The following is a 26788-nucleotide window of genomic DNA, read 5'->3' on the forward strand; positions in this document are numbered from 1 at the left end:
TCTTAAAGTGATGTCAAATTATTGAAAGCTTAAAATAATTTCGATATAACAGTCCTGAATGTTGTTTACTTAATATTAATTATACCAGTGTAACTTCCATATTAATAGTAACTGGAGCTGGAGAGTATTGTACATTCCTCAAATAGCACAGTGCAGTAAGAACAGCTCTAGAATCTGTGGCCCATTTAAAATCTGTTGTCTGCAGCCTTATGCCTGTGTACTTCCTTGTGTTGACTGTCTTATCTATTTATCTATCTATCTATTTATTTACTTATAAATAAAGAGACATGGGGAGAGGGGCAGAGAGAGAGAGGGAGAGAGAGGATCTTAAGCAGGCTTCATGCCCAGCACAGAGCCCGATGTGGGACTTGATCCCGTGACTGTGAGATCATGACCTGAGCCGAAATCAAGAGTCTGACGCTTAACTGAGCCATCCAGGTGCCCCTTGTATTGACTGTCTTAATGATGGTGAGTCTTTGGGTGTTTGGGTTTCTTCTGCTAGGTTAGTGGGATGGATCAGTGAGAATCTGAAATAACGTGCATGGGGCGCCTGGGTGGCTCAGTCGGTTAAGCGTCCGACTTCGGCTCAGGTCACGATCTTGCGGTATGTGAGTTCGAGCCCCACATTGGGCTCTGTGCTGACTGCTCAGAGCCTGGAGCCCGTTTCAGATTCTGTGTCTCCCTCTCTCTCTGACCCTCCCTCGTTCATGCTCTGTCTCTCTCTATCTCAAAAATAAATGTTAAAAAAAAAAAAAAAATAACGTGCATGTTTCGTTGAGTCAGTAAGAACTCAGGCCTCTGAAAGGCCCCGCAGTGGCATATCTAGCATATGAGTTGGCAGTAGACTCAAAGTTGTAGACTACTTTGTCTAATTAATGCCATGTGATGATAGATACACTCTTAGACACTGGGCATTTGTGAGTGATGTAAGTCTGTAGACGACATGGCCTTGTTTAGTCTTATTATCCCAGACTGTTCTTTATTGGTCCTGGTTTTGGGGGTAAAGAAGCTCTGTAAGTATTAAAAAAGTAGCATCGCTGTTAGCATCCTACCTTCAAATAGAAGTACATCACAGTAGTTTTCTTTTTCCATTATAGTGTCTATACAGACTATATTTAACAGATGTCTGCCAATAGCTAGAAAATTGTCCTTTTGTTTTAAAATATACTACAAAATTAGAATACTTTGTATTCGAACAACCATTTCAACTTATACATATGTGCGTCCTAAGTGCAGAAAAATTAAAATAGTATAGTGTTTAAATGCCTATAGGTTTAAATGTCAGTAGTAGTAGATTTTCAAACTCCAGCCAGTATCTCTCTTAATTTGAGTGAGCTTGATAAAGAATTATTACATATGAAGCAATTTAAATATTCTATTAAATTTTAAAAATATGTTCCATGAATAGTGATTTTTAAAAGTTGTTTATTTTGAAAGAGCATGTGTGCGTGTGATTTGGGGAGGGGTGGGGGAGGGGGAGAGAGAGAGAGTGAGAGAGAGAGAGAGAGATCTCCTATGAGTAGAATCCTATGTTTTTGTCCTTTTGTGGACTGGCTTATTTCACTTACCATGTCTTCAGGGTTCATCCACATTATACCATGTATCAGAATATATTCCCTTTTTAGGGCTGAATAATATTCCATTATACATATATACCCCATTTATTCATTTGTTGATGGATACTTCGGTTCTTTCAGCCCTTAAGCTATTGTAAATACTATTGTTAGGAACATGCTTGTAGAGATCTCTTTGAGACCCTGCTTTCAGTTCTTTTAGGTATATACCCAGAAGTGGAATTGGCTGGGGCATATGGGAATTCTTTTTTTTTTTTTTTTTTTTTTGGAAGAACTGCCAAACTGCTTTCCACAGCGGCTGTGTCATTTTACATTTCCTACCAGTAGTGCACAGGGGTTCCACTTCTTCCACATTCTTGCCAATGTTTATTTTGTTATTCTGATAGTAGCTGTCTTCGTGGGTGTGAGTGGATCTCATTGTGGTTTGATTTGTATTTCTCCTGTGATTTTTAATGCTGAGAGCATCTTTTCATATGCTTGTTGGGCCATTTGTAGATCATCTTTGAAGAAACATCTCTTCAAGTTCTTTGCCCGGGTTTTAATCAGATTATTTGATTTTTTTTTTGTTGTAGGAGTTCATATTTATCTATTCTGGATATTAACCTCTTATCATATATATGATTGGCAAATATTTTCTACCATTCTGTAAGTTGCCCGTTCACTCTGTTGATTGTGTCTTTTAGTGCACAGAAGTTTTTAAGTTTAATATAGTCCCACATGTCTGTTTTTCTTTTGTTGCCTGTCAGATCCAGGAAATCATTGTCAAGACCAATGTCATGAAGCTTTTTCCCTTCTGATTTCTTCTAGTTTTATAGTTCTGGGTCTTGCTTTTTAGGTCTTTAATCCATTTTGAGTTAATTTTTGTATATTATGTAAGGGTCCACTTCCATTCTTTTTGCATGTGTCTCTCCAGTTGTCCCAGAACCATTTGTTGATGAGATTGTCCTTTTTCCATTGAGTGGTCTTGGCACCTTTGTGGAAAACCATTTGACCATGTATGTAAGGGTTTATTTCTGGGCTCTCTGTTCTCTTCCATTGGTCTACATGTCTGTCTTTGTGCTGGTACCACACTAATTTGATTACTTTTTTGTGATATGTTTTGAAATCAGGAAGTGTGAAACTGACAACTTTGTTGTTCCTTTCAAGATTATTTTGGCTATTAAGGGCCCTTGAAGATTCCATAAGAGTTGTAGGATGGATTTTTCTATTTTTGAGAAAACGTCATTGGGTTTTTGAAAGGCATTGTATTGAACCAGCAGATTGCTTTGGGTAGTATTGACATGTTAACAATATTAGTTTCTTCAGTGTAAAAACGTGGGATGTCTTTCTTTTTTTTTTTTAAGTTTATTGTGTGAGAGAGCATGTGTACCTGAGCACAAGCAGGGGAGGGGCAAAGAGAGCGGGAAAGAGAGAATCCCAAGCATGCTCGTCATGGTAACGTACAGAGCTGTGGAATCACTATGTTGTACACTTGGAACTAATGTAACACTGTGTGTCAACTACACTTCAACTGAACAGATCGAAATTATATTGGGGGGTGCTGGGAGGAAGAATATTCTCACTCAGGAACAGGTATTAAATAAGTCTGTTCTGTTCTTTTTACAGGTTGCTATTTTAAATACAAATTAGAAATAGAAAATACAAATGCCATTTGTCCAACTGTTGCTGATTTAGAGGAAAGCTGTTGGTTTTTGTATGGTGATCCTGAAACCACCCACCTTACTGAAGACATTTTTTTTTTAAGTTTATTTATTTTGAGAGAGCGTGTGCATGTGAGCATGAGCAAGGGAGGGGCAGAGACAGAGAGGAGAGAGAATCCCATGCTGACAGCGTGGAGTCTGACATGGGGCTCGATCTCCTGAACCATGAGATCATGAGGTGAGCTGAAATCCGAAGTTGGACCCATTGAGCCAGCCAAGCCCCCTGGGATGTCTTTCCATTTATGTCTTCTTAAATTTCTTTCAGCGGTGTTTTATAGTTCTCATTGTTCAAGTCCTTCACTTTCTTGGTTAATTTCTAACTGTTTTGTTTTTTTCTGATGCTGTTAATGGAATTGTTTCCTTAATCTGCTTTCCAAAATGTGCACTGTTAGTGTATAGAAACACAGCTCATTTTTGTGTGCTTATTTTGTAACCTCCTACTTTGCTGAATTAATTTATTCCAATGGGTGTGTGTGTGTGTAATATTTAGGGGTTTCTACATACAAGGTATATCATTTGTAAATAGAGCTATTTTATTTCTTCCTTTCCAACTTTGGATGCCTTTCTTCTTGCCTTAACTGTTCTGGCTAGAGCTTGCAATACTGGGTTAAATAAAAGTGGGGAAAGCAGGTATCCCTGTCTTGTTCTTGATGTTAGAGGAAAATCTGTCTTTTACCATTGGGTTTGATGTTAGCTGTGAGTTTTTCATATATGGCTTTTATTATGTTGATGTTTCCTTCCAGTTCTAGTTAAGTGTTTTTATCTGAATCTTATTTTTTGTATAATAGTACTTTGAAACTAAATAATGTGGAATTGTTTTCTATTGCTTATGCTGTTAAGTATTTTTGAAGACAGACTTTGAGGAAGAAAATTACAGAGCATCAAATACAATGCAGCAGCACGTTAAAAAATAGAATCTTCTTACTCACTAGGGAGAGTTAATCTTGGGATGTAAGGAATCGTTTATCATGAGGGAATTATTAATATAAGTTAGCATATTTATATAGTGGAAGTCTTGTAATTATTTTCTTTCTGGTAGATAATTAATAGGTATTTGCTATGTATTTTATTTAGAATTGTTTATTTCATTTAGAGCTTGCTTAACATGTTAGTCATCCAAAGGCCAGAATCACCTGTAATGGTGAAGCATTAGAAACATTCCCATTAAAGTCAGGTATAAAATGGAATCCCATCATCACCACTTCTGGATGTTAAAGATGTAATTAGGTAAGAGGACGTATGTATACATGTAAGTATTGGTAAGAAGGAAGCAAAATAATACCCAGAAAACCCAAGAGAGCCAATTGATGGGGAAAAAAAACAAACAACTGTTTAGAATAAGAGATTTGTAGAAATTAGTCACAAAGTTAATATAGAAAAACAAAAAACAAAACCCCAGTAACTTATTTAAGCAGTAAACAGAAAGTATGAAGGAAGAAAGAATCCTACTTATAATATCAAACAACAGAAACATAGAAATAAACTTCAGAAGTGTATGGCACTCTAGAAGAAATTCTTTTGTTCCGCTGAGGAACATAAAGGAGAGCTGAACGAAAAAAGTCAGTAGGAAAACAATGCTGGGCATGGTATCCCTTCCTTTTTAAAATCTTTTAACTTCAGTGTGATCCAAATCAAATCATTTTAATGAGTCTGTTAGGAACTTTGAACATAGCTAAAATACTTATTTTTAAAGCCTTTAATTGCATCATCTATCTCATGTTTAATTCCAGTTGACTTTTTTCTGCACTGTTGATCACATTTTTCTTATATATGTCATTTTGAAAAATACATGTAGAGATTTGGGATGCTGTTATCTTCCACTGAGGAGTATTGATTGTTGTTTGAGCAGGCAGTTGTTACTGATCATTTTGAACTTTGTAAACTTAGTTTTATGTTTTGTTAATTGTGCATCTGTGGAGGGTCCAAGATTTCTTAAATTCCCTAAAGTGATAGGACTTAGCCTCCAAACTGTTTCTCTTGTGGCTTTTTAGGTTGAGTCTAAACCTATGTCCTAGAACATAGGACATGTTGTTCTAGGCCATGATCCTTTGTCTCAAGGGGAAGCTTTTCCAACATCTCGGTTGAATGCCAGGGATTTAAGGAGGTGTTTGTGGGATCTCTAAGTTCTGGCAACCCTGTGGCCCCCCTGTCCTCCACACTGCTTCTTGCCCCCTAGCATTGCTCACTTCCTAGTGACTTGTTTCCTCAACTCTGTAGTAGCTCATACTTGGTAAGCCTTATATGGTCTCACTCTGTGCATGGAAAGCCCATTCACTCTCTGGACACACCCATGTGGACTTCTGGAGGCCCTTCCCTGCAGTTTTCTACTGTCCAGTGCCCTTAATTCTGATTTCTGCCTGCTGTGTTCTGCTTGGACTCCAGCTCTTTCTTCCAGGTCCGAAAACATACCTAGGTAGAGAGCTGGGTAGTGATAGGGTTCACTTTTTGAGTTTTCTTGTGCCGTTTTCTGTTGTTTGAAAGATATCTCCTATTCTGTTCAGTTTTATAATTATTTAAATTATAGCAGAAGCACTAGTCTGGAGGCCCAGACATTCCAGCCTAATTGAGAGTCTTGGAAACTTGACAAATGATTTTAAAGGTTTTTGAAAATACACCTGAAGATGAGTAGAGAAATTCTGAAAAAGAATAAGGGGAATGTGGGGGTGGGTTGGAGTAACTTTTACAGTTACTAAATGTGTTCTAAAGTTGTAGTGGGTAAAACATTATTGTACAGATACATCACTGGGGAAGAGGGTGAAAAACCTTTCGGGATTTATTATGTGGTAGTGGTGGCTTCTCCGTGATTATAAGGTAGCTTATTTAAGGTTATTTTAGGGGTGGCTCAGTAGGTTAAGCGTCTGACTTCGGCTTAGGTCATGATCTAATGGCTTGTGAGTTCAAGCCCTGCATCGGGCTCTGTGCTGACAGTTTGGAGCCTGGAGCCCGCTTCAGATTCTGTCTCCCTCTCTCTTTGCCTCTCCCCTGCGTGTGCGCGCCCTCTCTCTCTGTCTCTCTCTCTCTCTCAAAAATAAACAACAACCAAAAAAACGAAGGTTATTTTAGAATGTAAACAGACTAACCATTTGGGAAACAATGAAGCTGAATCATTCCTTCACTACTATATCATAACTGACTCCAGATGGATTCAAGATTAAATATTATATTGAAATAAAAATAACAGTGCAGTACCAAAAAATCAGTAAAATTTTTTATTTCTTACAGTCTTGGAATGGTAAATGCCTTTGTAAACAAAGTTTACAAAAGTAAACAAAGGTTACAGGGTTTACAAACCTTGTAAACAAATTATTTTCTGTACTGCAAAAAATAACATCAACAAAATGAATAGGTTCAGCCAACAGTGAAAAATAGTTGTAATATTTCAGGTCATATTGCAGTATCTTACTGATCAAAGATTAGCTTTTATTGGGGTGCCTGGGTGGCTCAGTTGGTTAAGTATCCAACACTTGATTTTAGCTCAAGTCATAATCTAACAGGTCATGGGTTTGAGCTCCACATTGGGCTTTGTGCTGACAGCACAGAGCCTGCTTGGGATTGTCTGTCTCCTCTTTTTCTGCTCCTCCTCTGCTGGTGTGCACGCTCTCAAGATAAATAAACATTAAAAAATTACTATATCAGTAAGCAATTAATAGAAGTGTAAATGAACAATGAATATAGGGAAGGACGCACTATCCCTCTCATTTAAATAAATGCAAATAAAATAATGGTGCCATTTGATAGATTGATAGAAATCAGAAAAGGTTAATATCCAGTGTTAGAGAGTATGGTGGAAATGTACATTGTCATTTGCTATTTGTGGGAGTATAACTGATAGGATTGCGGTATGTTTCATAAGTAAAAATGAGCATACTCTCTGATTGAGTCCTGCAGAGCAATTCCATATAATTGTTTATCCCATTGATTCTCAGGGTACATCAGGCAGCTTTATGGGCCTAACTTCAGACTTACAGAATCAGATATTTTTGTAGGAAGCTTAAAAGTATTTTTTAAATTATTTCTCTTTGTGCTTCTATTCTTAGAGAACCATGGATTAATCCAAAAGAATACTCTTAAGAGTATGCAGATATCAGTGCATAGATGTTCGATGGAACATTGGGAAAATAATCACAAAATAATTCGCGTCAATTAGCATGATAACATACAATGTGGTCTTTAAAGGGAATGCTCTGTATGTAGAGACAAAATTGGTAAATGAAAAAGCAGGTCATAGAACTGGATGCATAGCATGATTATATAATTAGAGAAACGATTTATGTCTGTATATAAAATATCTGGGAGATCTACAATTTTAGTAGTGGTTGCTATGACTTATATAGCTTCTTTTACTTTTCATGAGCGGGTTTTATAGTAGCAATTCAAGCATCAATATCAATAAAGAGCCATGCACTTTTAGAAATTGCATGTGACCCCTGAAACATACATAGTTTGATACTAGGTTAAGTAAATTCATTGCAGCTAGATGAAACCTTTTTTTTTTTTTTTTTTCAACTTTTTTTTTTTTTTTTTTTTTTTTTGGGGGACAGAGAGAGACAGAGCATGAACGGGGGAGGGGCAGAGAGAGAGGGAGACACAGAATCGGAAACAGGCTCCAGGCTCCAAGCCATCAGCCCAGAGCCTGACGCGGGGCTTGAACTCACCGCGAGATCGTGACCTGGCTGAAGTCGGACGCTTAACCGACTGCGCCACCCAGGCGCCCCTAGATGAAACCTTTTTTGAGTAAAGAATAGCTTAAACTGAGCTTATGGGAGGCTTCAGTGGCTTCAATTGAAGCGATGTTATATAGTATGTTTTCTCAAAAACCATTTTGTTGTGATACTGTATTGCTTTTTCTAAGCTGTATATTCATAATACTAATGCCTTTTTGTTTTTTTGTTTTTTTACTCTTTAAAGAACCCTCAACAACTAGTACTTCTTCAAATTACCCAGATGTATTAACAAGGCCTTCTCTTCATCGGAGCCATATGAATTTCTCCGTGTTGGAATCTCCTGCACTACACTGTCAGCCCTCCACATCCTCGGCATTCCCAATTGGCAGTTCTGGATTTTCCCTTGTAAAGGAAATTAAAGATTCTACCTCTCAACATGATGATGATAACATCTCAACTACCAGTGGTTTTTCTTCAAGAGCTTCTGATAAAGGTATTCTTGGTGTTTGGTAGTAAAGTTAAATTTCATGGGATAGGTTTTTTCTTACTTCTAATTTTCATTTTCTGTTTATAAAAATTGAGGGCCTTGTAATTAGTGCTCTAACTATGCATTACATATTTTTGTTTCAGATATAGCTGTTACAAAGAACACTTCAGTGCCACCTCTGTGGTCCCCAGAGGCTGAACGTACTCATTCACTCTCACAGCACACTGCCACCAGCTCAAAAAAACCAGCATTCAACTTGTCTGCCTTTGGAACACTTTCCCCTGTGAGTACTAGTAAGATTGGATTCAATCACATTTGTTTTGAGTGTTTATTGCTCATAATTTATCATTTTGTTTCTGTGCAGTCACTTGGGAATTCTTCAATCCTTAAAACAAGTCAGCTTGGAGATTCTCCTTTTTATCCTGGAAAAACAATGTACGGAGGGGCAGCAGCCGCTGCAAGACAACTGAAACTCCGAAACACACCGTATCAGGTTGGTTTGAATAGGAGAAGGACTGATAACGTTAACAATTGTCAAGTAATTAACGGCACTCCAATGGAGTTTTGGTTTGGTTTGGTTATTTTTTGGTAAAATGATACCGTTTTCATTTTGGGACTATCTGAACGTTGTATTCGACTTAAGTGAATATTTATTCGTTACACTTGTGAGCATGTTATGTGCGTCTGTGTTTTAGGAAGTGTGATGATTAATTCCTTTTTTAAAAAAATTGAGGTGTAAATTATGTATAGTAAAATTTACCCTTCTTAGAGTATTTGCATTTTAACAGAATACATACAGTTGTGTATGCACCCTGCAATCAAAGTATTGAATAAACATTTCCATCACAGCAAATTGTTACCTTGTGCCTCTCTGTTGTCATCCCCTCTTCCTACCCCTACCCTCTGGCAACCACTGATCTGCTTTCTTTCCCTGTAGTTTTGATTTTTCCAGAATGTCATTTAAATTTAATCCATATAGCATCTAGCCTTTGAATCTGGCCTCTTGTACTTAGCATAATGCATCTGGAATGGATCTTTATTTTTGCACATATCAGTAGTTCCTTTTATTGTTGAGTTGTAACTTGTTTATCCTATCCATTCACTACTGAAAGGACACTTGGGTTTGATGTGATTTGGAGCAGTTGTGAATAAGTGGTTATAAGCGTGTTATGTGAAGATTAATTTCCATTTCTCTTGGGTAAACACCCAGAAGTTGGCTGCTGGGTCTTATAGTAAGTATACATTTAACTTTCTAATAAATTGCCAAACTGTTTTCCACAGCAAAGTAATGCTGTTTTCTCAGCAAAGTAATGGAAGAGTGTTCTCGCCAGCACTTGTCATCAGTTTTTCATTGTTTTATTTTAGCCATTCTAATAGGCATGTTGTGGTATCTGCACACCACCGTGGCTTTTATTTGTGAAGTTGAGCATCTTTTTATGTGCCTGTTTGCCATAGATATGTCTTCTTTGGTGAAATATCTGTTCAAATCTTCTGCCCATTTTTAAATGGGGTCGCTTTCTTATTAATCAGTTTTAAGAGTATGCTACACCTTTATTAAGTCCTTTATTACATACGTGTTTTGCAAATGTTTTCTCCCATTCTCTGGCTTAAGTCTTTTACAGAGAAGTTTTTACTTTTCACAGCATTCAGTGTATTGGGTTTTTTCCTTATATGCCTCATGCATGTGGTGTATGTAGTATGTAGGACATTTTTGCCTAGCCTAGGGTCACAGTGTTCATCCGTGTTTTCTAGTGGATTTATAGTTTTAGGTTTTGTTTTGTTTTGTGTTTTTAAAGTTTATCTTCTTTTGAGAGAGAGAGAGAGTGGGGAAGAGGCAGAGAGAGAAGGAGAGAGAATCCCAAGCACACTCTTCTCTGTCAGCACAGAGCCCCCTGACTCAAGGCTTGAACTCCTGAACTGTGAGATCATGACCTGAGCCGAGGTTGAGAGTTGCTTGCTTAACCGGCTGAGCCACCCAGGCACCCCATAGTTTTTTTGTTTTTTGTTTTTTTTAAGTTTGTTTGTTTATTTTGAGAGAGACAGAATAGGAGGGGCAGAGAGAGAGGGAGAGAGAGAATCGCAAGTGGGCTTCACACTGTCAGCATAGAGCCTGATGCACGGCTCGAACTCACGAACTATGAGATTGTGACCTGAATCGAAACCAAGAGGTGGAAGCCTAACCGACTGAGCCATCCAGGCACCCCCACAGTTTTAGGTTTTAATTTAGGCTTCTGATTTATTTTGAGTTAACTTTTGTATATGGTATGTATCATGTCATGAGGGATCAAGATTCATTTTTTTTTCACACAACGAATGTCCAATTTTTTTAGTAGCATTTGTTGAAAAGGTTGTGCTTTCTACATTGCATTGCCTTTGCATCTTTGTTGAAAATCAGTTGACCATATATGTGGTTCTATTTCTTGACTTTCTATTATTTTCCATTTCTATGTATCCTTTGGCCAACTCTACGTTCTTTTGATTACTATTGCTTTATAGTGTTGAAATCAGTAATGTGAGTCCTCCAACTTTGTTCTTTTTCAAGCTTGTTTTGACTTTCCTAAGTCATTTACTTTTTCATAATTTTAGAATCATGTTACCAGTTTTTACAATCTATTGGAATTTGGATTAGAATTGTATTGAGTCTGAAGGTCAATTTAGGGAGAAGAATATACATCTTAATAAAATTGAATCTCCCAGTCGTTGAACACAGTATGTCTCTCTATTTAAGTTTTTGAAATTTCTTTCATCAGTGTTTTGTAGTATTCATCACACAGACCTTGCACATATTTTGTTAGATTTATACCTAAGTATTTCTTGTTATTTGGTATTAATTAAGAATACATGACTGTGGGGCACCTGGGTGGCTCAGTCAGTTGAGTGTCCGACTTCGGCTCAGGTCATGGTCTCACGGTTTGTGGTTCGAGCCCCACATCAGGCTCTGTGCTGACAGCTCAGAGCCTGGAGTCTGCTTCGGATTCTGTGTCTTCCTCTCTCCCTTTCTGCCCCACCCCCACTCATGCTCTGTCTTTCAAGAATGAATAAACATTAAAAAAAAAAAAAATAGCTCCAATAGTCTGTTCCATAAATTGAATACATAGTCAGAATACGTTCCAGCAAAGAAAATTTCAGGCTCATTTAACTTCCTTGGTGAATTCTACCAAACATTTAAGAAAGAAAGAATACCAATCTTATGCATATGTTTTCGTATAATAGGAGGGTACACTTTCCAACATATTATGGGGCCAGTATTACCCTGATACTGAAACCAACCAAAGGCATTACAAGAAAGCCACAAACTAATATTTCTTAGGCATTACAGACCCAAACCTTCTCTATAAATATTTGTAAAGAGAATCTAACATATATAAAAAGGCTACTATTTCATAATCAAGTAGGGTTTATCTTGGGAATGCAGGGTTGGTTCAACATTTGAAAATTAATGTGAGCTACCATTTAAACAAACTAAAGAATAGAAACTGTATGGTTATCTCCATAGATGCATAAAACACATTTGACAAAATTCAGCATCCTTTCATAATAAAAATTTCCTGCAGCCTGAGGAATAAATGGGGATCTTCTCAACCTGATAAATGGTATCTACAGAAAATCTTTAGCTAACATCATACTGATGGTGAGAAACAGAGTACTGTTCTCCCAAGGCCAGGAAGAGAACAAGGCTGTCTGCTAGCATTGCTGCTGTGTAGTGCTGTACTGCAGGGCCTACCCACTGCACGAAGGAAGAAAGTGTTACTCCTATTCATAGACAACATGCTTATCCACATAGAAAGGCCTAAGAAATACAAAAAAAGTTATCAGAACTTAATGAGTTCAGCAAGATTACAGAATACAAGGTCGTTATGCAAAATCAGTTGTATTTACATATAAGCAAAGAACAGTTGTAAATTGATAATAAGTTTAAGGTGAATCCCACCATCCCGTATTTTATCCTATGAGTTCTTTGAAGCCCATAAGAAATTGTTTTGTCTATATGGTGTTGTGCTTACATTTACAGATTTTGACATTTTAAAGATGGAGGAGTAATTATACTTTCAGTAAGTAGACTCTTGGAGAGGGGAATCTGTGAAGATGGGTCTATGACAAACATAGAAATGGCATAGAAACAAGTGTATTTTAAGACTGTCTTGTCTTTAGTTTCTTGTTTTCCTAATTAGAGGATGGTTTCATGTATGTAGTTAACAGTAATTATGAGTTTTATTAATGAATGTGTTCATGAAGGGCAGTATTTTGTTATTTAAGAAAATGTTAACTAGATGTTGGAGTTACACAGGGAGCTTTTTCTAAAGCTTAAACTGGATCGTATTCTTTAAAAAATTTTTAAAGTTAAAATAATAGTTCAGCCTGTTAGTAGATAAGATGATGCAAGCCTGTGATTCATAGAACAGTCCAAGTCTCAGTATATTCTTGCTTTTCTTCATTTCTTTCTTACTTTGAATCCTGTACTTTTTAATGGTGAATTGTGACCCTTAGAATCTGTCTCAACACAGGCTTCCAAATGTTTATTGCTGACGTTTGGGACAAAGCTAATAATTCCTTTCCTAGAGTATTAGAGCAGGGAGGTATATTAAAGATTCTGTAATTCAATTCCATTTTGTTGATTAGCAAACTAAAGCCCTGAGTGGTCAGTGGCCAGTAGAATCCAGTGACAGGACAGACTATCAGATTTTCCTAGAGAATTCTAATGTTGCTTCATGTTTGCCCAAGCCTCTGGCTTGAACAACAATTCTTTTTTTTTTTTTTTTTTTTTTTAAAGATTTAAGTGGGTTTTTTTTTCTTTTTTCAACGTTTTTTTTTTTTTTTTTTTTTTTTTTTTTTTTTTTTTTTATTTTATTTTTGGGACAGAGAGACAGAGCATGAACGGGGGAGGGGCAGAGAGAGAGGGAGACACAGAATCGGAAACAGGCTCCAGGCTCCGAGCCGTCAGCCCAGAGCCTGACGCGGGGCTCGAACTCACGGACCGCGAGATCGTGACCTGGCTGAAGTCGGACGCTTAACCGACTGCGCCACCCAGGCGCCCCGAACAACAATTCTTAATGGGCATCAAGTTCTTAATAAAACTAATGGAGAATCATGCAGCTACTCTGGAAATGTTATCATTGTTTGGTATCGGACAGAGAAACATTTAAAGTCGTTATGGTTCAAGTTTTCAGATATTGTGAGCTATTTGTAGAGATTGGGTTGTGTTTCGATTGTGATAATATCTTTATATTAAGCATTACCAAACTTGCTTTGTGGTAGTCATTTGGTCATTGGAATGTTGTAATGTATTTTTGAGAAAAGGAACTGTTTTAGTTGGAATTTGTAAACATCGCTTATGTATTAAAGGGTACTTGTCTATTCTTTATAAGGTTTCTTTCCTTAACTTCAATTTTAATAAAGTTAAAAGGTTATTAAGAAATAGCCCGAGTATTTAAAATTTTTTCTTATTTCAAAATTTGAGAAATTAGTTTAAAAATGCGAATTTCCTTTACAATAGAGCCTACAGTCTCTTCATTTAGTTATCTTGGAATTTAATTAATACCCAGAATAACTAATATTTTAATATAGTTCTCATTTATTTAGTTCTTTGATTTACTTATGTTTATTTTTTGTTGGATTACAGTTGACACACGATGTTACATTAGCTCCAGGTGTACGACGTAGTGACGACATAGTGACTCAACGAGAAGTGTTCTTTGATTTAAATATCAGGGATAAATGGGTCAAACTAATGCCAGAACTTTATACCAGGGATCTCCCTTTTCCCATTTAACATAGTTGCAGATCTTCAGTGCGGTGTGTGCTGTCTTTCTTGTTTCTGATTGTAAAAGTCATTGGCTTTTCAGTAAAAGGTATAAAGAAGAAAAGTTGAACTTAGGCATAATGACACCATCCAGAGATAAATTCCTGTTAGGACATTAATCCTATTTCTCTTTGGATATCTGTTCTGTTTTGTAAATACTTTTATTTCCTGAAATCTGTGCTTTAGAGTTTATGGTCCAAAACAGTAATGCAACGTTTACTTCATAGGCACCAGTCAGAAGGCAGATGAAAGCTAAGCAGCTGAGTGCACAGTCCTATGGTGTGACCAGTTCCACAGCTCGGCGGATATTGCAAACTTTAGAGAAGATGTCAAGCCCTCTCGCGGTAAATTTTTAGAATCACAAGTAAATGTAGGTATACAACAACATTTGACTTTCGTGAAAAATTTTAATTTTGGTATTGTTTCAACATTAACAGGATGCAAAAAGAATCCCGTCTGTTGTTTCTTCTCCCCTGAATTCTGTAAGTTGACTTATAAACCTTTTTTATAAGAGATAACATTTTTATATATTGGTGATGAAAGTCCTGTTTTTCTCAATTTCCAGTCTATTCTAATGGCATTTTCCTTTTTCAGCCTCTTGATAGGAGTGGAATAGATACGACCTCAGACTTTCAGGCCAAAAGGGAAAGGGTAAAACTTCTTTTGCCTTTATTTACTTAAAGTTTCAGCAGTTTTATTGTATTTATTTTTTAGTTAGTAAATATATAAATTGAATTTGATAGTCATTAGTAATGGGGACACGTTTGAAAGATAAGATTTGTTTCCTTGGACATTGTGGCGGCTTGTGAGGGCCTGCCTTAGCACAACACTATATATGTAGTAAGTGCTCAGTACTTTTTGGTTATTTGCCATTTCCATCTTCAGCGTCGTGGTAGTCTATGAGTGACTCAGACTTTTTGATAAATAAAAATAGGAGTGGACAATGCTTGACATGTTTAGTAATTATAGAAGTTCAGTGAACTAAACCTTCATTGAGCATAATCCTCTTTTAAACTTTCCTCATTAACATGTCAAATCTGTTGTGTGTAATAGAATTTCATTAGTCAAAATAGTGTTCCAAGATACTGGAACTAATAAAAAATATAACTTAGATTCTAATATCTTGATGACCCTTTCAGTGTATTCTATTTGGTTAAAATTAGTTTTGGAGGTTACTGTGGAAAAATTAAAATGCTTGATAGAGTTGAAGAGGTATATTTTTTGTAAGTCATACTTGTGGCTAGTTAAGTATCCTTCAGGAGAAGCAGAGTCCCAGATCCTTACTTGTGAAAGCTTTTACTACAACACCAGTTTCCCTCAGAAGTCACTAATTAAAATTATCATAATTTTCTGAATTCATTGTGAGAACTGTGTGTGAGATATTGGTAAATTATAATTATTTTTACTAAAATTCTGCAGAGAAGAAGGCTAAAATTGAGAGTTTGGGGAGGGATAGTGTTACTTTATAACACTATCTAGAATTAACTAGATGTTTGTGATCAGGCAAGAGAGAATCCATTATTAGCCATGGCGATGGGATTAATTTATGGCATTGGCTGCTTTTCTCACACTCCTGTTTTATATTAGATTGTTTAAAAAGTAAATTAAAAAATTGTACCATAATACAAGTTCTCATTGATAAAGGTCTTTATTAATGTTTAAGTGTAGTATCAGTACAGTTTTATTAATGGGTGTGAAGACCTATAAAGGCCAGAATACAATATTGTAGTTCATGTTTCACAGATGTAACAGTCTACAGAATAGACTGTCATTGAGTTATAAGATCACAGTTGTGATGAGGATTTAGGGAAGAGCTAGTATGCAGGAGCTTTGCCTTGGAAACCAATGTTGTTCACAGCTGCTGCTAAGAGAAAGGACTGTATTCATTGTATTACAGTCTTTGGACAGAGTACAAGTTCTTGGCTTTATGGTCCTCTTTCACCAACAGGACTTTTACTGTGTTTCCGTGTTGCAAAAGACTGTTGACAAAACACTTGTGTGCTCAGATAATAATGCCAGTTTATTTTAGGATTTGGAATTCTTTTTTTTTTTTTTTTTTTTTTTTTTTAATTTTTTAAGTTTATTTAGAGAGCGCGCACGTAAGTGCACGCGCGCGTGTGTGTGGAGGAGGGTCAGAGAGAGAGAGAATCCCAAGCAGGCTCTGCACTGTCAGCCCAGAGCCCCACGCAGGGCTTCATCTCACAAAATGTGAGCTGAAATCAAGAGTTGGCTGCTTAACTAACTGTGCCACCCAGGTGCCCCTAGGATTTCAAATTCTTAACACAGTTTTATTAATAAATTTTAAGACTTTTAGTTTGGTTTTTAAATAACAATAGGGGAAAATTAACTTGGAGAGAGGTTTGCTCACAGTTTTAGCAATTATTTTCATAGCTAGTTTAAAAATAATCTTATTTCCAGCTGAAGGATATCTAGAGAGTAATTTGGGGAAAATGTGGCAAAATCAGTTTTAGTTTCTGTATTTGAAATTCAACATGTGAAAACTTAGATTTGTAGAACAGTTTTGAATATAGTTTCCATTTTTCTGCTTATATGAAAAGTCATTAAGTGTAGAAAAAAATAGCCTGAAGCTATTTGGAATTTTATTATATACAGGTTTACATATAAACCTATTACTATTCTATTACTATCCATTTTTCCTTTTAGTATTTGTTTGCATATACTGGATATTTCTCTAGGCATTTTCATGGTCTCTAGCTCACATTAGCTATTGCCAGATAACGTTTAGGTATGTGTCACCGATATATATGAAAAAAAAGTTTTTTCTATGATTTCTGATTACCTATAAGGTGGATTCTCAGTATCCCCCCGTTCAGAGACTCATGACCCCGAAGCCGGTTTCCATAGCAACAAATAGAACTGTTTATTTTAAACCGTCTCTGACCCCATCTGGTGAATTAAGGAAGACTACTCAAAGAATAGATAAAAAGCACAATGTGAGTATGTGTTTATTTTCACTATTCTTTTTTTTTTTTTTTTTTTTTAAACATTTATATGTTGGAGAGAGACACGGTGTGAGTGGGGGAGGGGCAGAAAGAGAGGGAGACACAGAATCTGAAGCAGGCTCCAGGCTCCGAGCTGTCAGCACAGAGCCCGATGTGGGGCTCGAACCCACAGACCGCGAGATCATGACCTGAGCTGAAGTTGGACGCTCAATCGACTGAGCCACCCAGGCGCCCCTATTTTCACTATTCTTTGGATATTGATCAAAATGAGTAAGAATAAATAATATACGAGTACTCCACCATTGCAGTCTAGCAACTAGATAATACATAAAGTTTGTGTATTAGTGATGGTTACGAGTTGGTGTGCCTTTCAAATGGCTGGCACTGTGATCAAATCGTAAATTAGTATTTACTAGTAAGTAACACTAGTATGTACTCATGGTTTAAATGAAATAATTTTGCCAGACTTGCTTTATTGGTGTGTTTTGTTTGTGTTGTTGAACCATTTGAAAATAAAATTTTGTATAACACATCTGTTCACCCCTAAGTACTTTGGCATGCGTTTCCTAATTACTTCTATATTACCACATCCAAAGAAATTAATGTAATATTGTCTAATATCTAGTCCACATTCCAGTGTTGTTTACAGCTCCTTTTTTGAATCAGAATCCAAGCAAATATCACACATTGCTTTGCGTTTTCTCTTTCTGACCTCAAACCTTGACCCTTATTACCACATTGTTGTTTTTTTTTTTTTTTAAACAACTGCTTTATTGAGATGCAATTCACATACCTAATTGAAGACTACAGTGGAACAGTGATTTTTAGCATATTCACAGGGTTGTTTGGTCATTACCACTGTTAACTCTAGAACATTTTTATAACCATTCATCCCAACCACCCAAAATCTCATTCCCACCCCTCCTTCTCCAGCCTTAAGCAACCACTGATCTGTCTCTATAGATTTGCTTGTACTGGGCATTTCATTTAAATGGAATCATAGAATATGGTTTTTAGTGTCTAGTTTGCGTCACTCAGCATGTTTTCGAAGTTCATCCATGTTGTAGTGCACATCAGAACTTGACTCCTTTTTATGTGGCTGAATGTCTCATTGTTTGGATATGCTAGATTTTGCTTATCCTTTCATCAGTTGAGGGAAATTTGGGTTGCTTTTACTTTTTGATTGTAATGAATAATACCGCTTTCAACTTTGCTGCACAGGTGTTTTGTAGACATGTTGCGGTGTCTCTGGGGTCTGTACCTAGGAGTGGAATTGCTAGGCACATTGGTTTTTGAAGAGACCAGGCCAGTTGTCTTAAAATGTCACCATGTTCTGGGGTTGTCTGTTTTCTTGTGTTGTTTAGCTAAAGTGTATTTTTTGTACTTATTGTATTTACATGGTATCTTATGCATTACTTGTGCATTTACTTATATTTAATCTCATCTCATCTTCATAATCTAATTTATTAAAAATTTTCAAGCTAAAGTTGACAGAATAGTAGTGTTTAGCCATTACTCCTTGCTTCACCAAATCATTAACATTTTGTCATACTTGCTTTATTAAAATTTTAAAAATATTTCACATATAATTTTGGATTCATAGACTTTGCAAGAACAGTTTTAAAACTTCACAATATACTATATCCTAATTTTACTGTGTGTTTCCTACAAACAGGGAATTCCTTTAGTGTAATAATTGCGGAATAATTATCAAAAGCAGAAACTTAACGTTATACAATTCTGTGATCTGATCTATAGATTTTATTTTGATGCTGCCAGTTATCCCCCCCAAAAAAAATTCAAGATTATGTATTGCATTTTTTAGTTTTCTTGTCCCTTCATCTCCTTTAGTCTAGAACAGTTCCTTAGGGTTTTTGTTTGTTTTTGTATTTCCTAATACTGAGATTTCTAAAGTGCAAGTAAGTTACTGTGTAGAATGTCCTGCAGTTTGGGAATGTCTGATGTTTCCTCATGATTAGATTATAATTATGTGCTTTTGGTAATTAAAGCCATGGCAGCAGTAAGATTTTTTCACTGCGAAGTGATGATTTTGTCTTTTGTAATTAATAAATATCTGGTGGGTAGATAACTGAGAGGATAAATATCCTCTCAGTAGTTAGTAGTATTGGTGATTTTTGCCTAAACCTGTTTGTAGATTGCCAGTGGGTGGTTTTCTAATTCCACCTATCTTTCAACATTAGTTGACCTCCTACTGGAGGAAAAGTTTTCTTTAATCTCATTTACATACCTATCTTTGAATGTGTTTTTAAAGGCAACTTTAATTCTCACATTCTGTAGTTTATAATCCTTTAGTAGCATTATTTTGATGTTCATGTTCTATCATTTGGCCTTTGAACTGGCTCCTGTGTCCTTTTAATGTTTCCTCTCAGTTTTTTGTTTTTGGTTTTTTTTCCTCCTCAGTTTTTGAACATTTAGTTTCTTTTGATGTAAAAGAATCTAGGCTTGTCCTGTAAGTTTCTGGTCTCAGCCCTGTGATTTGCTGGTTCTCCAAGGAGCCATGATGATACTCTTTTAATGGAAGAACTTAAATTAGAGGGATGCATTTCCCAAAGAAGATCCTTGTAAATTTGCTTACACCTTTAATAGGCCAGAATGAGAGAAGAGTAAAAGTATTTTTGCGGTCTGTAAGTGTATTAATTTTGTGTACTAGTATTTTATTGAAAGGGCAGTGTGCTCAGTGACATTTTATGTGTATAGTCATGTTGTAATTTAGTTGCTGTTCAGAAAGCAGGGTATAAGTTGGAAGTTTTAGGATTCACTCACTAAAAACCCATCAAATTCCTGATTTCAAATATTAAAATGGATTGACAGAAGGAAAGTATTAAGAAAATGAAAACAAATAAACAGGCATGTAAATCTGGTGTGCTCATCTTATTCTAGACTGGATATGAGAACCCTGTGACACCAGGACAAAACAGAGAACAACGAGAAAGGTAATGCGTCTTCATAGTTAAGCTTCTTTATATGTCATTTGTAAGGTCTGTGTTTGACTTATGTATGTTTTTTTGAAGATTAAGAAGGTTAAAAAACAAACGTTATGCACACACACACACACACACACACAAATCTATCCGCATTTATTATTTTTTTTATTAATTTTTTTTTTAACGTTTGTTATTTTTGAGAGAGAGCAAGCAGGGGAGGGGCAGAGAAAGAGGGAGACACAGAATCAGAAGCAGGCTCCAGGCTCTGAGCTGTCAGCACAGAGCCCGACGCGGGGCTCGAACTCAGGAACCACGAGATCATGACCTGAGCTGAAGTTGGCCGCGTAACTGACTGAGCCATGAAGGCACCCCTCTGTCTGCTTTTAAAATCACATTCAGTTGTATATTTATTTTCTTGTTAGCAGTTCTGATTTTTAGGTATTCAGTTAGTTAACAAGTTATGGACCAGAGTAATATATCATTTGTTTTAATTTTCTTTTTCTTTGCCTAGTGGCTTTTCTTACCCAAATTTCAGTATGTCTGCAGCCAATGGTTTATCTTCTGGAGTAGGTAGTGGAGGCGGCAAGATGAGACGAGAGAGAACACGCTTTGTTGCATCTAAACCTCCAGAGGAAGAGGTAGGTCATATGCTTATATTCTTGAAGTTTATTAAAAGCTTTGGTGTAGTGGTGGTGAGGGGAGTTCTGGAAGGGTGGGTCTTGGGGGAGACCCAGCACAGGAATGAGTGATCTGCCACTGAAATAGTCCCTTCCAAGTGAGTGTGCATGCATGTGTGTGTGTTCAGTTAGCGGGCTTTTTGAACCACCTTCACTGTGACAGCACAGAAAACCTAACCTGGTGTTTTATGGGTACCATTAAAAAGCCATAATTCCTTTCAGTAAGAGAATTACAGCTGAAATTCTTTGACCTTTGGAATATTACTGTTTGGTTGAGTTTTGTCTGTTTCTGAAACTTACATAAATGGATTAATACTGTTACATGTTCTTCTCATTTGCCATTTTCTTCATATGATTGGTGAAATTTGTGGGTATTGTAAAAGATAATTGCCAGGTTGTTTCATTTCACTGTTATAGATTTATCCAGTATGAAATTATACCACAGTCCACTCTGTACATCCTAATACATGCTGAAGTCAGTATTTGTGCACTTCTGCCTCAGCACATACAAGCAGTACTTTCTCTAGCCTGTTTATCTGGGAATGGAGTGGTTGGATTATCGGGGAGGATCCACATCTTCAAACATAGTAAATGTTGCCTTATTGCTCTGAAGGCAGTTTGAATACTGTAGGGTGGATCTGCTTTTTCTTTAGAGTACTTGATTTTATTTATTTATTTATTTTTACGTTTTTGCCAAGATGATATGTGTGAAGTGTTATGCCATTGGAGTTTTATTTAGCATTTCGTGTTTACTAGGGAGGGAGACCTCTTTTTGTGAGTTTCTTGTCATTTAGGGTTCTCTTCCTTTATCCATTTTTTTATTGGATTATTTCTTTTATTAGGAAGAGTTCCTTATATATTCTGAACCGGAAAGTTTGGAAATGATAAGGACTAATCAAAGATTGGTTAAATTAGCCTTTATTTCTATAGGTTGCTCTGTTTGTTTCCTAACTACTTCTGGGTTGAATGCAGGCCTTCTTCCATTCTTTTCACAGGTGAATTTCATCCTAACTGAATCATTTAAGTTTTGATACCTAATACTTTCATTTGTTTTTAAGTTTCTTTTTATTTATTTTGAGAGAGCAAGCAGCAGCGGGGGGGGGGGGGGGGGGGGGTGTGTGCAGAGAGAAGGAGAGCGAAAATCCCAAGCAGGCTTTGAGCTATCAGCACAGAGCCCAAGGCAGAGCTCGAACTCACAAACCATGAGATCATGACATGAGCTGAAATCAAGAGTTGGACATTTAACCAACTGAGCCGCCCAAGCACCCTTGTTGTTTGTTTCCAATTAAAATTTCATTTGTGACTTCTTCATTGATGCATTTTATTTTTTTAGGAGTTTTTAGATTTTTAAACAGGAGATCTTCTGTAACAGTTTCTGTTGACTGTAAAATCATGTGTTAATTGAAATTATCATAAGAGTTAGTATTAATTTCCTTCTTGTCTCTTGGTATGCTTTCCAAGTCTATGCAGAGTAGGCAGTCTTTCTTTTCCATTTTCTTTATCTCCTCTTTTCCTGTTTAGCAGTTTTGTAGTTGTGCCTCTCTGACTCACCGGAACCATGACTGCTTTGGCAGCTTGGACGTTCTGCCTCTGAGCCTCGCTTGTGATATATGACATTATGCTGGGGTCTTGGCTCAGTACTGGTCTTGAGGTTTTGTCTTTTTCTGAGGTTCTACTTGTTCTGCTGCAGTGTTGTGAAAGGAAGGAATGTATTAATGTATTCTATCTACCATCTTGAAAGAAAAAGTCTTGAATGCCATTTGTGATTCAGCTCATAAAATTTTGTAGTGTTCTTAAGCAAACCAATTTTCTATTGTTATAAAAGCTCTTTATGTAGACTTGATTAAATTACCTTTAAGAAATGGGTTATTTTGGGGCACCTGGGTGACTCAGTCGGTTAAGCGTCCAACTTGGGCTTGGGTTATGATCTCATAGTTTGTGGGTTCGAGCCCTGCATAGGGCTTTGTGCTAATAGCTCAGAGCCTGGAGCCCTCTCTCTCTGCCCCAACCCCACTCGTGCTCTGTCTGTCTCTGTCTCTCTCAAAAATAAAAAAATTAAAAAAAAAAAAAACATTAAAAAAATGAGTTATTTGTCTTGCTTTGTATACATAAGGAAATTACTATGTGATTAGTATAGGTCTTTATGTAGCCTGTTCTTTAGACAAGGCTTTATATTTCTCAGTAAAATTTGTGTCTCTAGCTTTTTAAAGTTTATCCCTGTATGAAGAAAACATCTTGGTGTGGTGTTTGCCAGATAACAGATTTGTGAATTTTGTTTCTTTCTTTTCAGTTTCAACTTTTTTTTTTTTTTTTTTTTTTAAATTTTTGTTATTTTTGAGAGAGAGAGAGAGAGACAGAGAGCAAGCAATGAAGGGGCAGAGAGAGAGGGAGACACAGAATCAGAAGCAGGCTCCAGGCTCTGAGCTGTCAGCACAGAGCCCGATGTGGGGCTCGAACCCACAGACCGCGAGACCATGACCTGAGCTGTAGTCGGCCGCCCAACTGACTGAGCCACCCAGGCACCCCTCAGTTTCAACTTTTATGTAGAATATATTCCTAAGATCTTTAGCTGAATGAAGTTCACGTTTAGATCTGTAGCTCAGTTTTGACTGTCTTACAGAAAGATACGTGTTTTGTGTGTCTTTTGTTGTATCAAGACATTGGGAGGGCGTGAAAGTTTATTAATTTACTTTGTTTCCTCTTACTGGTTGGTATACTGTAAGGAGCTTTATGAAAGTCTCACTCCAGAACTCTTTATCACCTCCTCCCTTCTCTGGGCCCCCTGTCCATTCTGGCCAACTGCCAACTGCCAACTTTGTATCCCAGGATGCCTCACCCAATTCCTGTCCTTAGTTCTGTTCCACACTGGAGTTAGTCTTCACATATCCGAGGAAAGTGGTACAAAGGGTGGCTGCCGCAAATTTTCTGCCTACCCTCTGTTTTTTAAATCTAGGTAGAAGAGGTTTCTAGGTAGACGCTTTCTTATTTTGTGTTCAGTGCTGTTTTCGCTTCAGATGACAAGTAACGTTTAGACTAGTTCTTAATTCAGATATAGTGAATAAGAACTTTTGGTAAAGGATGGAACATTTGTGGGTATTTTAATGGGTTTTTGGGATAAGTCAAATGGAAGACATTTTATTTTTAGTGGAATGTAAACAAATTAGGCTAGTTTCAGGTACTTTTGGTATTTAGCAGGGATTGGTATTTTTTATTCACTTAAACATTCAGGTTAATAGAGCTCTGTGTTGTAAATAACCCGTTTTGCATTATGAGGTAGTAAAAGTATGTTTTGCCTTTCACTTTCTCTTAGATCTCAAAATTTATAAGGAATGTGTGTTAGTCACTGAATATTTGGCCTTTTTGTCTTTACTGTGATACCAGTAATAATGAAATAATGAAAAAATCTCATTGATACAGAACAGATTAGGAGTATATAATAAAACTGAGTTTGGGGAGATTTAATTGATTGATATTGTCATGTCAGGTACAGGCCTGCTGCTTACTAACTGAGTGATCTTGGTCAGAATAATTTGTATGTACATCAGCTTATCCGTAAAATGGGGATAAGAAGAATAAATGGCTTGTGTCTGTGGGATGGCTGCCATTTAATAGCTGTATGATATTAAGCCATGTATCTCTCTGCCTTAGTTTCTTCATCTACAACAGTAGTATCTTCCTCATGTGAGATAACCCATGTAAAGGTATTACAAAGGTAATACACAGTCACATATCTGGTGATTGTGTTCAACTCAAAGTATCTGGAATAATCCAGTTACAATTCTTAACTTTCTTGTGGATTTGTGGGATCCACTTCTGATCAACTAAGTCAAAATTTTGGTGAATAGGCATCAAATTTAGACTTGGTTCAAGATCAGTGATAAAAAGAACCAGGATGTCCAAGTCTGTGGCTTATTGAGTTGGCATAAGTAAGATAATAGGTTGTTTAGCTGATGTGCCCAGGTGTTGTGAGGGTCTAAAGGGAAGAAAGTAAGACTGAAGATTGGAGATCAGATGAAACTTCCCTACTGAAATTGTCAAATGCATCTTCGTTCGCTTCCTCTCCCCTCCCTGAAATTTGATTATGATACGTTTCAAGCATAAGAAATATGGAAAGAATTGTGTAGTGAACACAAATATACTTAGCACTTAGATTCCAATACTTTGTTATATTTGCTTTATCAAGTGTATATCTTAGTTTCTGATGCATTTCACAGTAAGTCGAAGATCTCAGTATATTTTACCCCAAATACTTCAGCATATATAGCACAAATTGCAGTTAAATATTTGTTGTTTTTAAATTTAGCAAAAGTTTACATGTAGTAAAATGTAAAATTCTTAGGTGTATCATTCATGCATTTGACAGTTGGTTGCACCTGTGTAAGCCAAACCCCTTTTGACGTGTCAGACATTTCCATTGCTCTAGAAAGTTCACTTGTGTTCCTTCTCAGTTAGTACTCATCACCTCCTACTCTGGAGGCAATCACTATTCTCATTTTCTCCTCCATATGTTGGTGTTGCTTGTTCTGGAACTTCATATTAATACAGTTATGCAGTGTGTGTGTTCTTTAATGCCTGGCTATTATGAATAAAGGTGCTATGAACATTCTGGTAGTGCTTTGTAGACATGTGTTGATTTCTCTTGGGGGTAAATAACGTAGAAGTGGAGGAGCTAGGTTGTATGATATGTGTTTAACTTTCTAAGAAATGCCAACCTCTTTTCCAAAGTGAATATAATATTTTATACCCTCACCAACAGTGTGTCAGTATTTCTTTCACTCTTCATCCTTATTAATAGTTGTCATCATTTAACTTTAGCCATTCTGCTTTGTATATGGTGGTATCTCATTGTAAGACTGTATTTTACAGTTGTTGGGTATAGTGTTATATAAAGTGTTAGATGACTGATAGTATTTCTTAGATCATCTTTGTTCTTGCTGAATTTTTTTTCCAGGGTGCGGGGTGTGTCTGGTTAGTCTATTAAGTTGTTGAGAGATAGGAGTTAAAATTGTCCACTTTCATTTGGTGAATTTGTCTTTTCCCCCTTATGTCAGTTTTTGCTTTACATATTTTGAAGCCCTCATTAAAGCATACACCTTAGCATTTATCATGGCTCCTCAGTGATTTGCCTCCTTTAATATTATTAAATGTTCTTTAAAAAAAAAAAATCTTTGGAGATGTTCTTTGTCTTGAAATCTGCAATATCTGGTATTAATATGGCTAGCCTCTGTTAGAATAGGCCTTCTTAGGCTTACTAATTACAGGTTATGTCTTTTCCCAACCATTTGCCTTTTTTTTTCTTTTTAACTGTTTATTTTTGAGAGAGAATGAGGAGGGGCAGAGAGAGAGGGATAGAGAGAAGCTCAAACAGGCTGTGCACTGTCAGCACAGAGCCTGGTGCAGGGCTCAAACTCACGAACAATGAGATCACGACCTGAACTGAAGTCGGCTTAACTGACTGAGCCACCCAGGTGCCCCCATCCAGTTCCTTTTAACTTCTGTCTTTTTAAGTGAGTTTCTTATAGACAGTATATAGGTGAGTCTTTCCTTTTTATCTGTTTTTTTTTGCCTTTTAATTGGAATGTTTATTTATAATTAATGTAATTATAAGTAACATTATAGTTACATATATGTGTGTGTGTGTGTGTGTGTGTGTCTGTATTGGATTAAGGTCTCCCATTTTTATCTTGTTTTCTTCTTTTCCCATTTTTTGGTTTGCCTTCTTTGGAAAGCTGTCTTTTGGTTAATGTTATAATTACATTTTAATTACTTTGCTTTTCATCTCTACCTCTGCATGCCACTTTTAGTGGTTCCTCTTAGAATTTTACTGTATGTATCCTTAACTTCCACATTCTACTCTGTGTTAATATTGTACTACTTCCTGCAAAATTTAAGAATCTTGCAGCTTTATAGTTTGATTTACTGCCCTTCTTTAGTATTTCAGGTTATACTTGTCATTTGTATTAAAATAAGATAGGCTT

At 36.6% G+C, this 26788-nt stretch overlaps 1 protein-coding gene across 11 annotated transcripts in view; it reads left to right on the forward strand.

Moving 5' to 3' along the window:
* Positions 1-26788, forward strand: part of NUP153 (nucleoporin 153) — an 86079-nt gene that overhangs the window by 27691 nt on the left and 31600 nt on the right. For 9 of the 11 annotated variants that reach the window (XM_058732909.1, XM_058732912.1, XM_058732911.1 and 6 more), the window contains 9 exons: positions 8183-8431; positions 8569-8708; positions 8790-8918; positions 14453-14569; positions 14663-14707; positions 14820-14876; positions 17033-17179; positions 20090-20142; positions 20645-20771. In XM_058732909.1, coding sequence (XP_058588892.1) covers positions 8183-8431; positions 8569-8708; positions 8790-8918; positions 14453-14569; positions 14663-14707; positions 14820-14876; positions 17033-17179; positions 20090-20142; positions 20645-20771 — 1064 coding nt within the window. Of the gene's footprint in view, positions 1-3229; positions 3453-8182; positions 8432-8568; positions 8709-8789; positions 8919-14452; positions 14570-14662; positions 14708-14819; positions 14877-17032; positions 17180-20089; positions 20143-20644; positions 20772-26788 lie in introns of those variants that run through there. The other 2 variants (XM_058732919.1, XM_058732915.1) reach the window with 2 other exon arrangements.

This window comes from Neofelis nebulosa, chromosome 6 (genome assembly GCF_028018385.1).
Source record: "Neofelis nebulosa isolate mNeoNeb1 chromosome 6, mNeoNeb1.pri, whole genome shotgun sequence".
Classification (NCBI taxonomy): Eukaryota; Metazoa; Chordata; class Mammalia; order Carnivora; family Felidae; genus Neofelis; species Neofelis nebulosa.